Source organism: Fukomys damarensis, unplaced genomic scaffold, assembly GCF_012274545.1.
Source record: "Fukomys damarensis isolate Sample0158 unplaced genomic scaffold, DMR_v1.0_HiC HiC_scaffold_28, whole genome shotgun sequence".
Lineage (NCBI taxonomy): Eukaryota > Metazoa > Chordata > Mammalia > Rodentia > Bathyergidae > Fukomys > Fukomys damarensis.
This window is the reverse complement of record NW_022900940.1, coordinates 45,647,201-45,668,148: the sequence shown is the minus strand read 5'-3', so window position 1 is coordinate 45,668,148 and position 20,948 is coordinate 45,647,201. Positions and strand designations below refer to the sequence as shown.

Sequence of the window (20,948 nt, the reverse complement as noted above, 5' to 3'; positions counted from 1 at the left end):
AGATACCAGGTTATGCCTTTCCCTCATATCTCATGTGGCTTGCACATACTTGGAATGATGGAAACTCAAGAATGGATTTGATTTCTTCACATTCTCATGACAGTGGGGTTTTTTGGACAACATGCTGGTTATTCCTTAATAGTGGATTTAGTCTTGCCTTTTTGATTTCTCTACCTGCATGATGTGGATATGAATGTTACTGTAATTTTCTGTGTTGTGCTGGGCTTTGTTAACAGAGCAATATACTTTTAATTTGATGGCATAAATATGACAATATACTAGTTACCTCCTATTTCTCAGTTTCTACTCCATAATTTTACATAATGTTTTGCTGACCTTCTGTGTTAGTTACTTTTATCTCTTTGCTGAGACAAAATATTCAGCACACAAATTTAAAGGAGGAAAAAGGTATTTAGCTCACAGTTTGTAGAGGTTTCAGTCCATAATCATCTGGCTCCAAGGCAGAGTGGTGTGGCAAGAAGTAGCAAAGCAAAAAGGAGTGACCATGACTCTTTGTAACCCTTATGTCTTTTCCGGGCTACTTAGGGTGGGTAGCACTCACACCCTTAATCCTAATGCCCTTGAGCTAAGCATTGCAGCATGAATGAATCAGAGGGTCACACACTATAGATCCAGCCACCTCTGAAAAAGTTCGACCATGACTGCAAGAGGCTTTGGGGGTCATCTAGACACCCCCATAACACCTAAGTTTTTTATGAATAAATATATTAATGACTCCTACTGTCGGTGTTATTAAGTCATATGAGATACCTCTTGGAAAGACATACCTACACCAACTTTTGACTTTCATTTGGAAAACAAAGTGTGTGATAATATGGTTGTTAATAGAAAATATTTTGGCTCAAATACATAAAATCACATAAACGATTTTGGAAGACTAATCTCCTGTTTACTGGATATGGAGATCTAGATTTACAAGCTTTTTTTCCCCCTTCCCTGCTCTTTAAATATGTCACTCTGTGGTCTTTTGGCTTTTATGATTTGTGACATTAATTCTACCCTAGTTTTTTGTAAGTAATATATATTTATAAATCTCTGTTGTCATCAAAATTTTTTCTGTGTGTTGGTTTTCAGCAACTTGATTCTGATATACCTATATGTGATTTATTTAGTAGTCTTCTTGCTTGGTACTTTCTGCTGCTTTGATCTGGGATTGGCTGTCTTAATATTGAATAACACAGGCTGCTGTTTCCTTGGATAATTCTTCTGCCTCTTCTTTTGGAATTCCAATTATACACGCGCACACGCGCGCGCGCGCGCACACACACACACACACACACACAATTTGATACTGTTCCACAGTGCTTAGATTCTATACACTTTTGTTTATTCTTCTTTACATTTCATTTTGGATCACATACAATGACTTATCATTGAATTCACTGACTCTAATAATTGTTCTGTTGAAGTTTTATTTGACATTCACCTAATGATTAAGAATGTTGAGCATCTTCTTATGTGCATACTTGCCATCTATATATCCTGGATGAAGAATCTGTTTGGCTCTTTTACCTATACTTAAAAATTACATTATGAAATGGTGGTACATGCCTATAGACATAACTGCTCAGGAAACTGAGGCATAGGGATTCCAGAAGTTTGAGGCCAGACTGGGCAACATAATGAGAATCTGTCTCTATACAAAAATGGTAGGAAAAAAAAACAAAACAAAACACCAAAACATCAACAAATGGCCTGCCTTGCAAGCGCAAGGACCCGAGTTCAATCCCCAGTACCAAACCAAACCAAACCAAACCAAACAAAACCCCAAAAATGGTAGGAAATGGAAATGAAGAATGACTGGTAGGTTTTTAATTTGGTTGCCTGAGCAGATGCTATACCTTTTTATTAGGTGGTAGAATACTGGGGAAGGTGCAAGTTAGGGGAAAGTCTGATTCTTTTGTCATCTTATGTTTGGTATGCTTATTAACACTAGGGGATAATATTTATCTAGCTGGATATGAATCTGAAGTTCACAGTATACGTTGGGACTAGTTATATATACTCTGTGAGATACTGGCATAGAGAATCTTTATAATTCCATGAAATTAGATGGAATTACCTAGAAACAGAGGCTATGAGTGGAGGAAATAAGACTTCTAAAGAAGCCTGAGGTATACCTGTGCTTAGACATTGAAGATAGGAGGTGAGCCCAATAATGAAGACTTTGAAGTAGCAGGCATTGAGGTAGAGAGAAATCCCTTGAAAGCCTCCATAGTTTTCACTGTGCAGAAGTACCTAAGGGAGCTATACTGGTCAGACACAAGACAGTTCTCAACATGTTCCTTATCAGTGAAAAAGTACTATAAGAAAAATCACAGAAACCAGCTATTAGTTTTGCTCTGTATCATCCCTCATTACTCTCTATCCCCTATCCTGCTTTGTTTTCAGACATTATGCTAAATATTCATGTGTTTGTTGTTGGTCTACTTTTTGTCTACTTTATGCCTGACACCTAGATCTCTTCCTGTTCCTTCTAGTACACGGTAGTTAGTTATTAAGCGTTGAATATTTGAAGAAAGTCCCGTTCCTTTGGGGCTTTGCTGATAAAGCTTAGTGGAGTTGAGACTAAGATTGAGCCGTGGGATGATCATGGTTCAGCTTCAGTGGAAATACGTTAAGGAGAGAGTGGAAGCAAGGAATGCAACTTGTGACTGCAGACAGCTCTCTTAAGAAGTTTGTTACTGCTGCTGCAGATTGAGCCCAGAACTTGTTCTAAGCATTCCACCACTGAACTACACTACCAGCTCCTTCTAAGGAGTTTTGACATCAGAGAGAATCATTAAAGTGGAATCACTAAAATCAAAGTGACCTTGGCATCAGGTTTTTCCAAGTTGGTAATAATAGAAAATGTTTGTATAGCAAAGTGGATGACTCAGTAGAGAAAGAATGTAGAGAGAAGGGCAGAGTGCATAGCTCAAGTGATAGAGAAGCTATGAAGGAAGGAATGGGTTACCTATGAGTGGAGCAAGAGGGAAGAGTTGTCCTTTCATAACCATCCAGATGCATTGTCTACTCTGTCAATGCTGAGGTAAACAATATGAGTTATAGATAAGGACGTTGGTTAAATTTTAAGCTGTTTGTTTTTGCAGTACTGGCAGTTGAACCCAGGGCCTTTGCACTCTGCTATACCCCAAGCTTTCTGATATTTTATTTCAAGAGGTTGTCTAAGTCACCCAGGCTGACTTCAAGCTCATGATCCCTCTAACCTAGCTTCCCACAGTGCAGGGAATTACATGCCCAACTTTTTAGTAGACTTTTGTCTGAAGACAGCCCTACCTCTTTTACATTTTCTGATGTAGGCACTTTACCTAGTTTTCAGTGGGAGTGTTATTGTATACCGTAAAGTTGTTGATACTGTATTTTTCTTGTAATATTTTTGCATTCCGTTTGAGCTTATCTTTTACAAACTGAAAGAGAATATGAGGAGGAATATGGGTTGGTTCCACTGTCCCTTTTGTCCCCATCCACCTTCCTTGGGTCCACTGTCAATGGAGTCTTTTCAGTAGGAATATTTGTCAATATTTTTAGCTGGATAATCTAAGGTAGTTGACTTTTTGTTTCATGATTGACAATAAGTCTGCTAAACAAAGCAAGATTACAAGATACTTAAAATGGCTAATACCAGTTTATACTTACTACATATGATCTCAAGATCTTTGCATGTGTCTTCTCATTTATATCTCACAGCAGTCTGGTAAATAAGAATTGTTTTCTGTACTTCATAGATGAGAAAAATGGCATTTGGAAGATGAAATAACTTGTTCTAAATCACTGTAAGTGGCACAGTTGACTGGAACCTTGGAACTTAGTCCTCATCTTGAGCTTATTCTCACCCTGGTCAAATGCTAAATTCCATTTCCTCATTTGATGCAGAATAAACAGTTTTGAGGGGATAGTATGTAATAGAAATACCTGTGGTTATAGGCTTTACTAGTTTTCTCACATTGTTACATTTATCTTTTTCTTACCCCTTCTCTAAAAACCATCTCTACTATAGTACCAAATATGTATTTCTGAAAAATTATAGAACTTTTTAAGAATAAATTGTAATCTTTATGTGCTCTGAAATGCCTCTGCCAACAACTTTACTTTTGAGTTTAACTAGCTTGTGGTCTGTAACATGTTCAGCAAGAGCTCATAGAATAGATCCTAACACAAAGCTAAAGGCATCCCTAATTTAGAACATTCTAAGCTTTGCAAGACCCATTGGGACTGCACCTGGCTTTATACCTTGCAGGGTGTGGGGGTTGGGGTGGTGGGTGGGATAAAAAGTCCAGTGATTCAGAGTATAACATTTTGGGTAAGACTAATTTCTTCTTTTTCAATTTTTGATAAATTTATTTGTTAGAGTTAGATAAACTTTCAGTCTTCCTTGCCAAATTAGCTTGCCATTCACAAAAGCTAATTGTAACTTTCTAGTAGCGAACTTGTGGTTTCCATCCCCTAGTACCTTCATTAGATTTTACTAACACAGGTGGAAATACAAAATGAGTGTCTTTAATCATGTCTTTTAATCAACATGGTATGAGTAACTTGTTCGTAAAACTTAAAGTTCTACAAGTAGCTCTTTACAAAGAGGAGTTTTAGATAGTACTTTTGCTGTCATTTTGCCCCATCCTCAGTGACAAACATAAAGTTTTCTTGTTCATGGGTGCATCTAGACAGTAAAAGCCATGTAGTTGTTAAATTGATGTACTTTATAAAGAGTCATCACTGGTGCTTCATGGCAGGTATCACCTTGGGTGAACTCAAGAGGCATTTAAGCATGTGGAGCTTCCCTCTGCACTATTGTACAGGATTTTTGTTGTTCTTGTTATTGTTTGAGACAGGGTCTTGCTATGTAGTTCAGCTGGCCTTGAACTATGTAGTCTAGGGCTGGCCTCAGACTTGCAGATATCCTCCTGCATCAGCCTCCCCAGTGCTGTGATTATAGGTGTGTGCCACCTTCCCTGGTTTGGCAGGGTTTTAATGGTGGAGGACCAACATAACTATTTCTTTTGCTGCTCTTCATCATTGGTTTAACCACCTGAGGTGGAAGATGCTCTTAAAGCAACTGCTCACAAGGTCCAGGGAGGTTAATCGAATGATGATGGCCAGACATTAAGGTGACAGGGAGATATGGAGTCAGCAGTCCATACCAATTGTCAGGGGACAACTGCTGCTCCTTTCCAGCTTGTTACTGCCATGGAAAACTGTGAACCTGCTCTCCTAACATCACCCATATTTTTTAAAGGAGCTGAAAATTTGCATCTGAATGTAAAAGTTTTCATTTTCAAATGTTGATAGACTAGTAGAATTTTTAAAAGAATTATGGACTGAATAGATCTGTGGAGTGAACAGGTTTTGAGGTCATCAGTTTGTGACCGTCTGGTGTATTCTCATACAGGGTATTAAGAGTTCCAGTGTGTAGAATTTGATGAAGACTGGGTCGTACATCAAGGGGTACATTCTTTTGTGCTGGAATTGTCCTTCCATGTACTCTTGGAAGGGATTGTTCCTAGTGACTTAGGGAAAACTTAATGTCACGTCTTCTATGGAAAGAAAACAAACAAACCTGGTAGTAAGAGTGGAGCAAGCGATATGGAGCCATCCAAGGAGAACGCTGGACCAAAGAACCTGTTTGGACATGCCAGAACTCTCTCAGAGTAGAAGCACCTGTATCGATCATACAGATTCCGTGGATTCTCCATCTTCCCATGTTACATCCTTCTTCCTGAACAATAAATGGTAAGAGGGAGAAGTTGCCACAAATGCAGTTGATATGCTGGAGAAAATAGAATTCTGCTTACAGTTTAGCAGCAGTCATAAAGCAGATGAAGTTTGAATACACAGGTAGAACACTGATGAGTCAAGCAGGCAAAGGTACTTCTCTTTAGTTTGCTGCTTGTGTAGAAATGACTACTGATATTTACTACTGTGAAAATGAAGACAGAAGGTATTCGTGTAGTACTGATGTGATCTGTCCAGGGAAACTAGTAATCTACTATTATTGGATGTAGATATTTTCATAGAAACGCTCAGTACTACTGCATATGTCAAAAACCATACTTTATATATAGCAATGCAATTTACATATTAACACTATAATATGATTTTATATAATTTTAAACAGAAGAAAAGAGAAATTTCAGGTTATAAAACCCCTCCCATTCCAAACAAATTTTTAAAAATCACTTTTTCCAAAAGGTTGATGTGATAGATGTATTCAGTGACTAATTATGTCTTATTCCTATTGTACAAATGGTCAATTGAATTAAAAGAAACCCCCAACTTTCACATAGAAGTAACACACAAAGAAGTAACACACGTTGGGATCTTTTGGAATACAAACATGGTTTTTGCTACTTCAATACGCAGAAAGTTGAATTCACATATCCAACACAAAAAAGCAAAACCAAACCAACCAAACAAAAAATAAGAAAACTGACAGAATTGAAACTAGAAAATCTTAGCTCCATATGAAAATATAAATTCTTTGATTATACACCATAGATAGTTCCCAGAAGATGCTTACCCAAGCAGCAAAATACTTAGTTTTAATGATTTTAGGTATTTCAAAATGAAGTAAGAAACATGAGTCAACATGAAGGCTGAATTCTTTAGAAACAAAGGTTGCTTGCTAGTTTCAAATGTCCTAACAAAAAAAGGAGTCATTACCCGAAATATTGGTGAATTTTGATATTTTATAAACTTGACTATCTCCTTTCTTGGAGATATTTATTTCTTAAAATGTAAAATATTTTTCTTAAAATTAATTATCCTCTGTAGAAAGTGCGTCACTTTGCAAATATTTAACATAAATATTAAACACAGTTTAATGGTGAAGACAAAGGAGAAATATTGTCTGCATTCTTCCCTTTTTTTTAGCATGCCTTCTTTCTAGAGATAAGTAAAGCTGATATGTTGAATGAGGGAAAGTGCAAAGGAGTAAGTGAAATTATACCTGTTACAGAAAAAAAAGCATTTTTTTTTCTTCATAAATTCTCTGGCACCAATTGAATAGAGATTTTAAAACTGAAAATGCATTTTCTACTGTGACCACTAAATTCTTAAGACAACTATATTTTGATTATTTTCTCTTAAAGTATGATGAATTTGGATTTATGTGTGTGCTTAAAATTAGTAATATGTGGCTTTAGTAAATTGGTATCTATATTGTAATTTTAAATGTATATATGCATTTAAGAAAAGTCTGGGCTCAGGATTTAGTTCAGTGGTTCCACTACCTGCCTTGAAAGCACAAGGACCTGAGTTCAATCCCCGGTACTAAAACAAACAAAAAAAAAGCAAATAAAAATAAAAGTCATTATCAAGGCAGTTGTGCTGTGTCATTATAAAATAATTAAGGTTACCGATTGATTTCAGGGTCACTGTGGTTAAAAACTCCAACAGCCATACCTTGAACACCATAATCCTTCTTTGGCCTTAATGGAAATTTCTACTTGAAATGGACTTTAAAAGCTCCAACGTCTAAAAACTAGGAAAATCAAGTAATCTTGAGAAGTGAACTGTTTAACTACAAAAGATGGTATCATGGTGAAGGGGTGCAAGAACTCTCATAGCAACAAGATGTCCCTGATGTCCAGCATGACCATCTGTCCTGATCATAGCAGTTCACATCTGTATTGCTGTGTATATCCTGCTTACCTAGTGCTACATCATACACCCAGCTGCTTATCCTATAAAACAGCACACGTGAACTGGACACTTTCTTTCCTCTTGAGTGCAACGGGTAATGACCTTGTTATATATTTGAGCAATGTGCTTATGTCTCAAAGAAAATAGGAACTCTATACCTCTAAGTTGAAAGCATTTTTTCCAGTAACAAATGAAAACTAATAAGAGGAAACACTCTGTGGTGAAAGCAAGGAACTACTGAAATGTGTTGACGACTTTGGCAAGATGGGCAGGTGCTTTTTGTTCAGTGGGTTAGGATCTGCAGATTTTGGGTTAACTCCATTGTATACATATAGACTGCTAACACAAATTCTAAACCACCTTTATTATGTTTTATCCTGTTTACTGCCTTTCTTTCATCATGATTCTCACACTCATGTAAGAGACAGACACAGAGTCATAGGGTATGCATTTCTATGAATTGATCCCTCTATAAACTACATAGGAGGGAATACTTTAACTGTGAGCTTCAACTCAAATTTTACTTCTGAATGTCAAAGACACTGCCACCTAGGAAAATCATTAGTTCATATTAATAAAGTGTACATCAAGTACACAACTAAAATAATAGACATCATGGAATACTTATCCCTTGTCTTTCCCTTCCTGATGCCCCTCAGCCTTCCAGCACCTGCAGTGCTCGTGCGACCAAGCTTTCCTTGTGCTGGGTAGTGCACCAATTCTGATGGGAGCTGTTGGGCTGTAAAGGTGTCTGTGTCAACTAGCATGTGTAGCTTGGCAAACCCGCTCAGTTGAATGAGTCTTTTCTTGACTAGCCTATGGTAGTTCTTGAAAAGCAGACTGTTCCATGTTCTTGAATGGATAAGAGTAACCCTGGTAAATTATGTAGTTCATGAAAACTCGGTTGACCTCATCATTGCATCGAAATCCTTGGACTTGGCCTGTGGTCTTTCTTCTTAGTAACTCAGGGCCCCTTAATCGCATGAACAAACTTCATGGAAGCCCATCAACACAAACAGAACCTCCATGCTCATCATCATTCATGGGTTCATGTCTACCCAGAAAGTATGACAGCCACTGTGGCCTTTTTGTTGAAGTTTCTTGGGCATAAACGCAAGCCAAACCCTGTTTCTCTTAATAAGCATCTTCTGGTGATGCCACAGGCTTACCTATAAAAGCAAACATGCAGGCAAAGTAACATCTCAGTAAGTAGTTTATACTGTTAACAAACTCTACTGAGTCCTATCTCCTGACTGTCCCATTCTATAATGAAGGGTGAATGCAGCTCCAGAGGTTGGACCAAGAAACTTCCTTAGGCTCGCTGATGATTACTGGCATCTTTTACCTCGGTTTTCTGTCCTTGACGCTTAACTACAAAAAGCATTCAGAGCTGTTTCCTTTGAAAAACTACTTGAAATTGCAGGTATCACCTTATTCCATTTTCCAAATTCCCAGTTCTGTCATTGCCAGTAACAATTACTCACATGGGAGTTTCAAGAGTCCCAAGACTTTTCCTAAAACTTCATTTTCTGTTTAAGTAAAAGAATGTATGCAATTAAAGAGATTTATTAGGAAATATTTGGCAGAAAAGAATATTAAATATATAGGTTGTTTTTATTAGACTGCTGTATAAGTAGAGGGGAACTTTTAGAGGGCTAGTTCCAAGATTATATACTGCAAAAATCTTCGTCCTCCTACCTTCATTCTCCGTGAGTTTGGTAATTATAAACCAAGAAGCAGTAGTGGGGATTAACTAATGGGTCTCAAAACTGAATTATGTAAAATATTGCCATCTCTTTACTATAAATGATAGCCCTGGTTTTAGGGATAGCTATTTCAGAGTCAAATGCAAATAACACACACTGTCCACATAGCTACTGTGAAAGCTGTAATACAGAGTTATCCTTTATTTTGACACATTTTAAAAAGCTGTGAATATAACTTTGTAACTAAGAAGAGACGTTTACATGAAGCAACTCAAGCCTTCTAATTTCCTAAGGGGTCTCTTAACCATCCTAAATGGAACTGCTTCAAGGCCATGATGTTGATAGACCTTCTCAGTTGCTCCCAATGGCCTACTATTCTGTAAAAGAAAACAATGCTCATCCACTCCATTAAAATACAGAAGGCATACAGTATTGAACAGTGCCTAAAAAAATAGGAGGGGAGGACTGAGGAAAAGTACAGCACTGACTGGTAGTAGAATGCAACTGCTTTAGCAATAGTAATAAAGTCAAGTTTCACCTTCATAACAAAGACCTTCACTGTACTGAAAACTAAAAGGTAGCATGAATGTTGTCATGGAATGTCACATCAGGGTTTGCTTTAGTAATCAGATTATAGGCAGTAACACTGATCATATAGTGCAAACTAGGTAAAATTGTGTTTCACCGTGTGAAATGAACAGAGGTGCAAATGCTCGGTAGGATACCATTAAGACATAAAATGACAAAAAATAAATATCAAAAATTTTATCAGTGTAAAAAAGTAACTGGGTTATTGTATAACCTGGAGTCTGGCAAAAAAGGCCTCAAAACAGTTCTTAGTCTTCAGAAGTCTACAAACGAAGTGCCCTTCAGAATTCCAGTCACACTAGAGACTCCATGCTCTCGGCAGGGTCTGATTCATCTGCGATTAGAACAGCACCATTTTTGTCCACTGCCATGGGACCATTTCCATTTTCTTTAGTGCTGACCAAGCTGAGCATCGCTTTATAGACAAACTGGTATTGTTCCTGAAAAAGAAGAGGAAGATAGTTTGAGCCACACAACAGCCTAGGGGTTTTATCGTACCAGTGAATAATGGAATTGTGAAAAAAAATTACTAGAAAGACAGGAAGAGCAAAAAATGTTATCTAAGAAACTAAAGAAAAATCACTTAATCTTCTATAATTATTCTGTAATTATGATCTACACCTTCTTTGTATCCATTTGATCTCTGTTAACATGGAAACAACTCTCCTTGTTGATAGTCCACTAAGATAATGGAGTATCTACATGTTAAAAACACAGAACTCCAGACTCTAAAGCAGAATTTTTCAGTTGACATTTCAGGCCAGATAATTCTGTGTTGTGAAGAGCTGTCTCGTGTACAGTAGGATATTTAGCAACATCCTGGCCTCTACTCACTGCATGGTAGAATAACCTCTTGCTATCAGTAGACGTGACACAGAGTCCAGACATCGCCACGTGTCTCCCGGGGGACAAATCCCTCTTGGTTGAGAAGCCCTGTGTGACAGTGTATGAAAACCCAGGTTTTAAATAGAAGCAAACTGCTTACAATGTCTGTGAAGACTCCAGGTCTCATAAGATTGATCATCTTTGCAACCTGGAAAACATCCACCGCGTTTTCATTCTCCAGTTGCTGGGACAGGGTGGTAAGAGCACATAACATTCCTGCTGAAACCGCTCCATACCTGATGGAGGAAAATGAAAAGATGCTGTTTCGGATTTTCTAAGGGACTGAGTACACTAGAATGAAATTAGTTAGAAAATGAGTAGAGTGTATTCACCTCTGTTCTAGGAGACAAAAGTGAATGAGATGCTGGGCAGGAGGGATCTGGAAGCTTGCCTAGAGGTAACATTTACGTATGAGTGCGAAATCTTCCAAAGGCTTCATCAGATGCATAGGCTGAACTCTAATATGAAATGGGAGGTTCAGAAGGAGCCTTGGGATAGCAGTGTATCTGGTGTTGGGATGAGCTGGGAGGTACAGCAGGAAAAGGGGACAACTTTAACTGTGGGCTGTTGAATAAGTAGCAAGTGTTGGAAGGCTCTGAAAAAAATTGAAAACTATCTCAAAGAGTTAACCTGAACTTCCAGATAGGAAGAATAAAAAATGGAAATGAGGGGTCATGCACTACATAATATTTTGGTTAACCATAGACAGTATTTATGATTATCCCAGAAAGTCATAATGAGCTGAAAGTTCCTATTGCCCAGAGGTATCTTAACTGTAGAAACATGTTAGTGCAGCTCAGCACGCGTGCGTCTGTGGTGGTGGCGGTGGTGCTGGTGCTGGTATAAACGATCTCTCTGTGCCGCTAATCATGTAAAAGAATATATAGCACATGGGGCTATGTATAGTGTGTAATACTGGGATCTGTCCTGTAGGTTTGTGTAAGTACACTCTGTGATGTATGTCCAACAACATAATCACCTACTGTTGTGCATGTCTCAGAAATTATGCTGTTTCATTGAGTGGCAAGTGACTCGGTGAGGCTCCAAATGAAGCCACAGCTTTTTCATGTGCTTTTAGATATTCTAAGTTTCCTAATATTGAATTATTTATCTGGATCTTACTGTTTTGCCGTAAGGGAGATAACCGGTTGTTCCAGGATGTGCTATTGAATATTCATCTGATCACTGCTCATTGACATAAACTGCCCATTTATTATATACTGGATTTTCATAATGCAGGCCTACTTTTGAATGCTCTATTTGGGCCCTTTAATCTGTTTATCTATTTTTTGTACCTTTCCATGTCCAGTTCCTATAGGCTTTTAGTAAGTCTCGAGAAAGCAAATTTCTGTAATAGTTTTGGCTGGCTCTACATTTTTCTCTTTTAATGTCTTTCTCCGTTTAATGATGGATATGAGGAAATTCACATGTTTTCAGTTTTTCATCTTAATGTCTTTCTCCATTTATTCAGGTCAGGTTTAGAACTTTTTCCCATAGTCTTTGCCACTTTCATTTCAAGTATTTCAAGTTCATTGCTAGGTACTCTACTTTCACACGGTGAACTTGAATCCAGTCACAGAGGAGAACTCTGTTTGACTTGTGACAATTTTGGAGTTCAGTGTGTACTTGGCTACATCTTTATCTGCCAGTAAGGGCAGTTTTGCCTGTTCACTACTTGCTGTTCTGCGCTTTGCCTTTACCGCCTTGGCTAGAATCTAAATACTTTTTATGTATTGGCAGTGAGAGAGCAGGTATTGTATCTTTCATGGTCAAGTTGCTGAATTTTCAGTATGAATAAAATTATGAGCTATAGGCAAAATGATAGTTACCAGGTTAAAGAGGATGCTTTGTATTTTTAGTTCACTGAGTATTTCAGTGGGGTAGTGGACATGTGTTATTATATACTTTCTACTCTGTATTGATTGTTTTAGAAATGTCTTTAATAATGTCCTAAATCCACTGATAGGTTTTTGGTTCTGTTAACCAGTGTACATCACCAGGATAAACTGTTTTCCTAACGTTTAATGCTCCTAATATGTTGGGTTTTAGTATAGTAGATTTTCTTAGATAGTACATTTTTATGTTTCTAACTATATCCACAAAATAAGATTGGCCTATACTTTTCTCTAGAGCTAGCCATGTCTGTCTAAATCAGATTTGTGGTAAGTGCTTCTCTCTATATTATTTTTGAGATGGAGTCTTGGTAAGTGTGTCGTGGGCCTTAAGATTTGGAAGACTCTTTGTCGTCTTCAGTTTATAGTAATCACTACTACGCATTTTTCTCATAGTGATGTTTCAGGCTTTCTGCTAGATTTGTAACATGCGCCGGCTTAATCCTCCCCATAACCCCAATAGTACAGTAGCAGTGTCTCTTTGTGACGCTGAAGAAGCACTACACTGAGGTGAAGAAACAGGCCAAAGTCTCATAATGAGACTGAAGCTTAACTTCCAGCTAATACTTGTAGTTGGGTCAGAACAGAGGCTGGCACATGCCATGTGTTCAATACATGTTTTACTGTGCCTATAATCTAGGCTTAAAAATTTGTTAGCACAGAGATTTCAATGCACGTTTGAAGTGCTTATGAGATTTAAATGCTTATTTTAGTTCTTCTGAAATATTTTTTTAGGTTTTTATTACGTAAAATGTTAAACATAGGCAGAAGTACGATAGTATAATGCCCTCCACGCAGCCATCATTCATTTGGCATGAGCATGGGTTTATGGACACTCCTGTTCATATCATGCATGTGGAGGGAAACCCCAGATATTTTATTCATAGTTATTTTAGTTTCTCTCTCTAAAAGATGGGGACCTTAAAAATAAACTTAGCCAAGCATGTTTGCGTACACCTGCAGTCCCAGGACTCTGGGAGGCTAAGGTAAGTGGATCACAAGTTTGAGCCCTGGGTAACTTAGTGACTTAGGGAGATCTTGTTTCAACAAACAAGGGGGTGTAGCTGAAATGGGAGGTGCCTGGGTTCACTTCTCAATTATTTTAACTTTAACTACAGATACATGTTTTCCTTCTTAAGCCTTTTTCTAGTAGTTTTCATCATACTGCACAAAGTTGTACCCTGTTTTTAGATTTTTTTGCTTAGTATTTCCTCCTTACTCCCGTTTCACTTCTGTTTGCATCTCTTTATAATTTCCTTGTATATTCTGTGGACTTCCTTGTATCTTTTTCTGGCTTCTTGAGTCGAAAGTTTAGTGTGCTTTTCATCTTCAGTGTGTGCCGTTGGGGCTATACATTTTTGGTGAGTATAATGTGGTTCCATCCCGACGTGTTGGAAATGTAGTGCCCTCATCATGAATGTATATAAAAGTCTTACAATATTTAGCAATTTGTATTTTGGTTAACTTTTTAATTTATAAACAGTTCTAGATGAAAAGAGTTAAGTTTCTTAGCATGAGGATTGTTTGTAATATCAATGCATTGTGAACAGTGAGTGTGACCTTGTTTGTACAGCACCTGTTTTCAAGGAATGTACTGAAATTCCATTTTTGATCACATTACGTGAACAAATCATTCGTGTTGAAAAGAGACCACAGGACCCTCCCTACAGATTCGCTTTGGTGCAGACTATTGTATATGGCTAGTAGAACAAACTATTCTGTATTACTATTAGAATTAAATCTCTTTGAATGTTACTTTTCTAAAACTGTTCTGACCGGTTTTAGAGCTCAACTCTTCATTCAATTCTTAGAAAACCTCAGGTCTTACTTCTTCCTCTTTGACCTTTTACGTGACGATCACCATATATATATATATATATTTGGGAAGTTTTGTATCGTTACCCTTTAATATCTTACTTAATCTCTGCATATAGTACTACTAGCCCAATCTTACGTATTTAATTTTCCTACGTTACAAGAGATAGGATCAAGTTAAGAAAAATTTATTACAGTAAAAGACAGTTGGCATCAGTCCCCTTCAGACTTCTCCCTGTTGCTTTGAACACACTCCATTATTACTATTTTTGAGCAGTTCCATAAGTCTTCAGTTGTACTGTCATGCCTGCCCCCGTGTCCTGAGTCAGTTCAAAACATTTGTCTTTCATAGTGATTTTGGCTTTGGGGAAGAGGCAGCACCTGCATGGTGCCAGATCCAGTGAATAAGGTGGATGAGGACACACTATCAAGTTTTTATGGGACAGAAATTGTCAATAGTTTTATTCGATTCGGGACATCACAGCAACCACAAGAGGCACAACTAAAGACACCCATGAAAGAGGACTCACAGAACTGCTTCGGGAAGTGGCAGGGATGACAGGTGCAGTGTTTTTAGTGAGGGGAAATATTTTGAAAGGGAATAATGGCAATGTAGATGTAACTGTAATAAGTTAAAAACCTAAAGATTCAGTGTATTTGTTGGTCCTACTGTGTGGGGGTATAATTTTCCATGGTTATGATTTCATAAAACTCTTTCAGATCTCTGAATATATTTTAATATCCTGGTATGGCTCTCACATGCTGATTGTGGTGTTTTCTTTGTTTTGGGATTTTTGTTTCTGTTTTATTTCACTGTGTTGCCTCTCCTTAGATACTAAAATGTACTTATCCTAGCACTCACGAGCCTGAGACAGGAGGATCACTGAGAGTCTGGGGCCTGCCCAAGCTACACAGTTCAAGGTCATGGCATTTAAAAAGATTTCATTTGTACTGATTTTGTTCACGAGGGGAAGAATTTAAACTTAACTGGTTTAGTAAAATAGACTCAGGATTCTTCCTTTTTATTTCTTAGCTTTTAACAAAAGCTACTAATAGCCAGTGAGAAAGAAAAGTCAGGTAACTTGTATCTTTGATATGGAGTGTGCTTTTCACGTGGGATTACTTTCATTTTCTGTAGGTTGGCTTTCCTATGCTTAGCCATTCTCCCAAAGTATAGTATCATGATTCGTACCGCTTCAGTGTGTGGTGAACATCATGCATGACTGTTGCCATAACATACCCCAGGTGTGGAGGAGGCCATGCTGTTAGGTTTATGTACACTTTTGATGTTTACGTGATGAGAGTCGTCTAATGACTCATTTCTGAGACCATATCTCCAAGTCTTAACTATGCGTAGCTGCACTTGAATTAAGAAAAAGCACCACACAGTTTGGCCTTAAAGATGAATAGAAACTACCATCTACATAGCTATCCAAAATAAAAGAAGATAGGCTGAAAAAGCAAAGGCCATTCTCTTTCCGAAGTTTAGGAAGTAAAAGAGTGAAGAATATTGTTGAATTTCACGGACTTGCACTTAAAACCATCGGGACTTGGTGCAGAGGAGATGCAAGCACTTCCTAAACTACATAAAAGAAGAGCTGTATACACATCCAATGAGTCTAGTAGTTCGTTTGCTACTTCCTCTCAGGGCTCAGGGCAAAGTCATGCCTGTGTAATGCTGTAAAGAAAAAAAGCCAAAAAGCATGCCTGTCTTCTCTTGCTTATGCTATGGAGAAATCAAAGTATTTTAATAATATTTTAAAGTGCTATGTCTGTATCCATTAAAAAACATATTGAGGTTCCCTGCCTAGTGTGCATAATATCTATGGGCACTTAATTATTGTTTTAACTGTTTCTTCTTGTTACTAACAGTTATTGTAGCTTTGCACTTAAGACTTGGTTTTTAAACTGATAACCAAGAGTGCAGTTCAGAGTTATAATCCTGTCCCTGTGAGGAGTGTGAAGCTTCCTTTAGAAGTCAGTAGGCCAGGAAAGAAAACAGAATCAAAGCTTCCATCTTTGCCGGTTCAGGGGAAGGTGCACAACATTAGAGGAGCCTCCCACAGGGCTTAAAAAAGTTACAGCTGCAGAAGTGAATGAGAAAATACAAGTGGGAAAAAATTAAAGCACCATGCAAAGGCGCGAGGGAGATGAATGCAGGAATGCTTACTATGAAAACCAGTGGCAGGCGGTGTTAGCCAGAAGGACCAGCAGATGCGCTTTTGACTGTGACCAGGGTCAGCGGCTTGTGCAGTTGTACAGGGCCCCGTGCCTCAGTGAACCTGCTCGCTCAGAAGGGCTCTGTAGCTAGTTTAGTGCTCCTGACTTGACATGTGGACATTCTTTACCTTTTTTAGCAAGGGGTCCAGAGTTTCTATTTTACACTAGACCCTATGAATTATGTGGCCGGTATGAAATCTGCACAGGTGGTGGGCAAGTTTCTTTACTGTGCTCGTGTTGTCATATATGAAGCGAGGATCACAAAATTACCTTTGCAGTAGGGTGACATTGAGGATTAAGGGGAAATAACTGAATGAGTTACGATTTGTGGTTGCCTTGGTAGCAGTCTGCATTTCTTATAGAGTATCTCAGTATTCAGACTCTGATCTCTCAACAGATTAATGATTAAGCTTTTACTTACTTGGGCTATATACATCACGATTTACTGTATTAGACAGTAAAACAAAGAAAATGTTACAATGCAAGGACCTGCAAGCACATGTTCTGCTTTTTCTGAGATTTTATCACATGCCTAGTAGCTTTGGAACACTCCACACTCAAGCCAGAATGAAAGTGAACTTGGCAGAGAACATCTCTCTACTACTACAGAAACAATTTTGACTTCTCAGATGTTTTGGAAAGGCCTTAGAGATACTTTCACTATCGGTCCTCAGATCACACTTTGAGAGCTCTTAAATGGATATAATCTAGTATGACATCCAATTGGGTGACAGATATATCTCCAGAGGGAGTTACTATTTAGACATGAACCCATTCTTCATTCCGTGAGTCAAGCGGATGATTTAGATGAAGGTCTAATCATCAAATGTTGTATACAACTATGTTAGGAAGAACCAGGCCTACGTTGCAGAGTTCTTCTATAGTAGCACAGGCTGTTTCTATAATTTAATAATAATGACAGAGATCAGCCTCTGAACAGAATAGTCTCAAACGGGTGACTGACTGTAGCAGTCTGCTCTGCTCTTGTGTTTGTCTCCAGTAGAATCTGCTACTTTAGTGAGGAATTTTCTCTCTAGATCATTGATCTAGAGACATCTTTTACCGGGCATATAGGGGAGAACCTGAAACAGGTGTTAGGCGTATGAAGACCAAATACATATCATTAAGTTTGCACCCTCCAAGGTCAGTTCTTTGCTTTACTTTAGATGCAGGCTAGTATTCTCCCTAAGCCTGGCCGCTCTTATTTTTGAAAGAGCTTAAAAACTCACTGTACATTGTTTTTATAGTTCACAGAGGAATCAGTGCAGGAAAAATAAGTGAACAGTAAATGAGACCAGAAGCAAGGCTCTCCTCTCTGGAGGTAAATACCCTTCATAGATTCTAAGACACCATTTAAAGCACAGTACCTGTTCATGCAAATACTTATATGCAGGACCCAGTATCTCCTAGGCATTGGAGACTGGAAGAATACATCACCGTTGCTGGCCTCGGGAATACGGGAGAGAGTCATATGTATGCAAGCAGTTCTATTGTGACATACATTATGGATGATATTTAGCTGGTGTGCACTGATAAGTGTGTCTGTTAATGATTTTAATAAGCATCTCTGGGGTGAGTCAGAGATGGTTCTGAAAGAGAGACTTTTGAACTGGGTGTTTCATGAAACTGGGTGTTACAGAAAATGGCATTTGGAGGAGCAAGGTGGCCTGCAGGTAATACGTATTGGAGGACCAGGATGATCGCTGAAAAAATAAACCTGAGCCAGACTGTCAAAGCAATTGAGAAGTAGAATGAAAGGATGGACAGCAGCAATGGGGAGTGAGGCCAGTTAGAGGTGGAGGTGAGGGAGACTCAAGAAGGACTCTGACGTGTTTCTGGGTGGTACAACGAAGTGGATGGAAGAGGCAGGGACATGATGGGTTGGTGATGTGGAATTCGAGGTGCTTGTAGTTTACCGGAAAGAGATGTGTGTGGAGGTAGCAAAAGTAGGTAAGATGGAAACTGCAAAGTTAAGTGGTATCACGGCATCGTTTTAGAGCCTACATCTGCTACATATGCCCTTGAGCAATGTGGAAAACATAATTTCTGTGAAATCAAGTTATTCCCCACAGATGGTAGGTGAGTGAGTTAACATATTTCAACCGTGGCTTTTAAGTTAACCTACCTATATGTCATTTGCAGATGAACTGGCTTGTTGTTCATTTGCTCTTTGCATTGTTTAGGCCACTAAATGATCTAGATTTCATTAATTCCAGAGGTGACATTCACCATGTGATATAAAAGAAATATATAAATATGGAATCAAACAGTTCTGTTTAGTGTTTCACTGGTTATTGTTGTCTTTTCCTCTTATCATGAAATATGAGATTAGCTACATTTCTTTTTGTTTGTTCTTTTTGTTTTTGGTACTGGGGATTGAACTCAGGACCCTGCACTTACAGGCAGGTGGCGGCACCACTGAGTTAAATCCCTAGCTATATTTCTGACTTTAGATTTGGAGTATGAGAGAGAGAGAGAGAGTGAGTGAGTGTGTGTGTGTGTGTGTGTGTGTGTGTGTATGTGTAAGTAATTAGAGATTCAACCCAGGACCTTCACACCGAGGTACATCTCCTCTTATTTAGTATTTTGAGACAAGGTCTTGCTAAGACACTTTAAATTGCTTGGGCTGTGCCTGAATTCATGACCTTCCTGCCCTAGTGTTTCAGAGCAATGGGATTACAGGAATGTGCCCCAGCTCATTTCTGGCTTTAGGACAAAATTCTGTGCAATACAATCATGACAGTGAAATCAGTCACAGAATGGGTGGCAATTTAGGATTTATCCTGCATTAAGCTGCCAAAACCGAGGTGGCATTTGGAAAGCTAATCTACTTTATGTCACATTATACCGTCAGGTGAATGAAATTTTGAATGTAGCGTATATCAAAGACAACTCTAAGGAATGACGTTAATCAAACTAGTGGTGAGCAGAAAATACAAGGCAGGTCTGCCTGTCATTAAAAAATGAGTAGGTCACACTAGTGAAACACTGTAATATTACTTTATCATTTAAACTGTTACAATGAGAGATTCCCCCCTTTATCCTTGCCACAGGACAGTTATTAGACATTAAAATACTGTTTTTTCAGAAACCCTTAATTACCTCTGCAACATATTGCAAGGTTTATATCTCTAATGACAAAGGAAATACTGAGATGTAGTATATTGTTTTTAATTAGGTTACTAGACCTATTTATATGCACGCTGAATCAGAGGAACAGTTTTCTTTCATCTTGCCAGCTGGAAAAAGCAAATATTTGAAGAAAGAAGGAGAACATATTTAAATATTTAAAATGAAGTCTTACTGAAATACCTGGGCCCCTTGAGGGTAGTAAATTAGTTCATCATTACTTAAAAGGATGACTCGGCGCCCTGGTGTGGCAAGTACAGAGGAAGTGAGATTTAGGTTACCTGTGTAGCTTCAAGGATAAAGTCATGGATGATAATTTGTTCTTCATTAGAGAGGCACAGTCTGTCTTTGCTGATGAGGGTGACAGTAAAAGCCTCACATATGGATTCTTCTCTACTTGGCCAATAGACAAACTCATCTTTTGCCTTTGAGAACCAAAAGAAAAATTTTCTTTTTAATTTTCTTGAAACGATTCCTTATTCTGTCATTCTCCATACCTTTCCTGTGTGTCTGTGTCTGTCTGTCTTTCTTTTTCTTTTTGAGACAGGGTCTCACTATGTAGTTGAGACTGACCTGTGAGTCTGGAACTCACTGTGTAGCCCAGCCTGGTCTGGAACTCACAGCAATCCTCCTGCCTCAGCCTCCCGAGTGCTGGCTGGGATTACAAGTGTGCACCACCACACCCGGCTCAAGTCATCTTTTAGTTTATAGAATTATATCCACATCTAGTTATGGTGAGCTCAGTGTTAATTGTATCCTATTGTAAAAATATATTTTGATAATATCCTAGCACCGGTCAATGTAAATCCCAGCAGTGGCTCTGTAGGGATGTACTGCTGCCAGTTGATAAGTGTTCTGCATAATAAGTAGCACAGTAAAAATGGAGACTAGATCTAGGTCAGTTAATTTTATTATTTCACAGTTGCTTAAGCATCTAAGACATGCTATGTATAATTTCCTACAGATTTTCTTAGTAACAGTTCTATAGTTGAATATTATTTTGCAGGGGTCCTTAATAAACCTTACCTTCCTGAATTTTTATAATACATTA

General features: G+C 38.2%; 1 protein-coding gene across 1 annotated transcript in view; it reads right to left on the bottom strand.

The window, feature by feature from the left end:
• Window positions 1-9,955: 9,955 nt before the first annotated feature.
• The window catches only part of Ptprg (protein tyrosine phosphatase receptor type G), a 532,317-nt gene continuing 521,324 nt past the window's right edge, over window positions 9,956-20,948 (bottom strand). Inside the window, 4 exon segments of the mRNA XM_033757017.1 lie at window positions 9,956-10,396; window positions 10,942-11,077; window positions 11,174-11,232; window positions 20,179-20,322. Coding sequence (XP_033612908.1) covers window positions 10,250-10,396; window positions 10,942-11,077; window positions 11,174-11,232; window positions 20,179-20,322 — 486 coding nt within the window. The 3' untranslated portion in view covers window positions 9,956-10,249.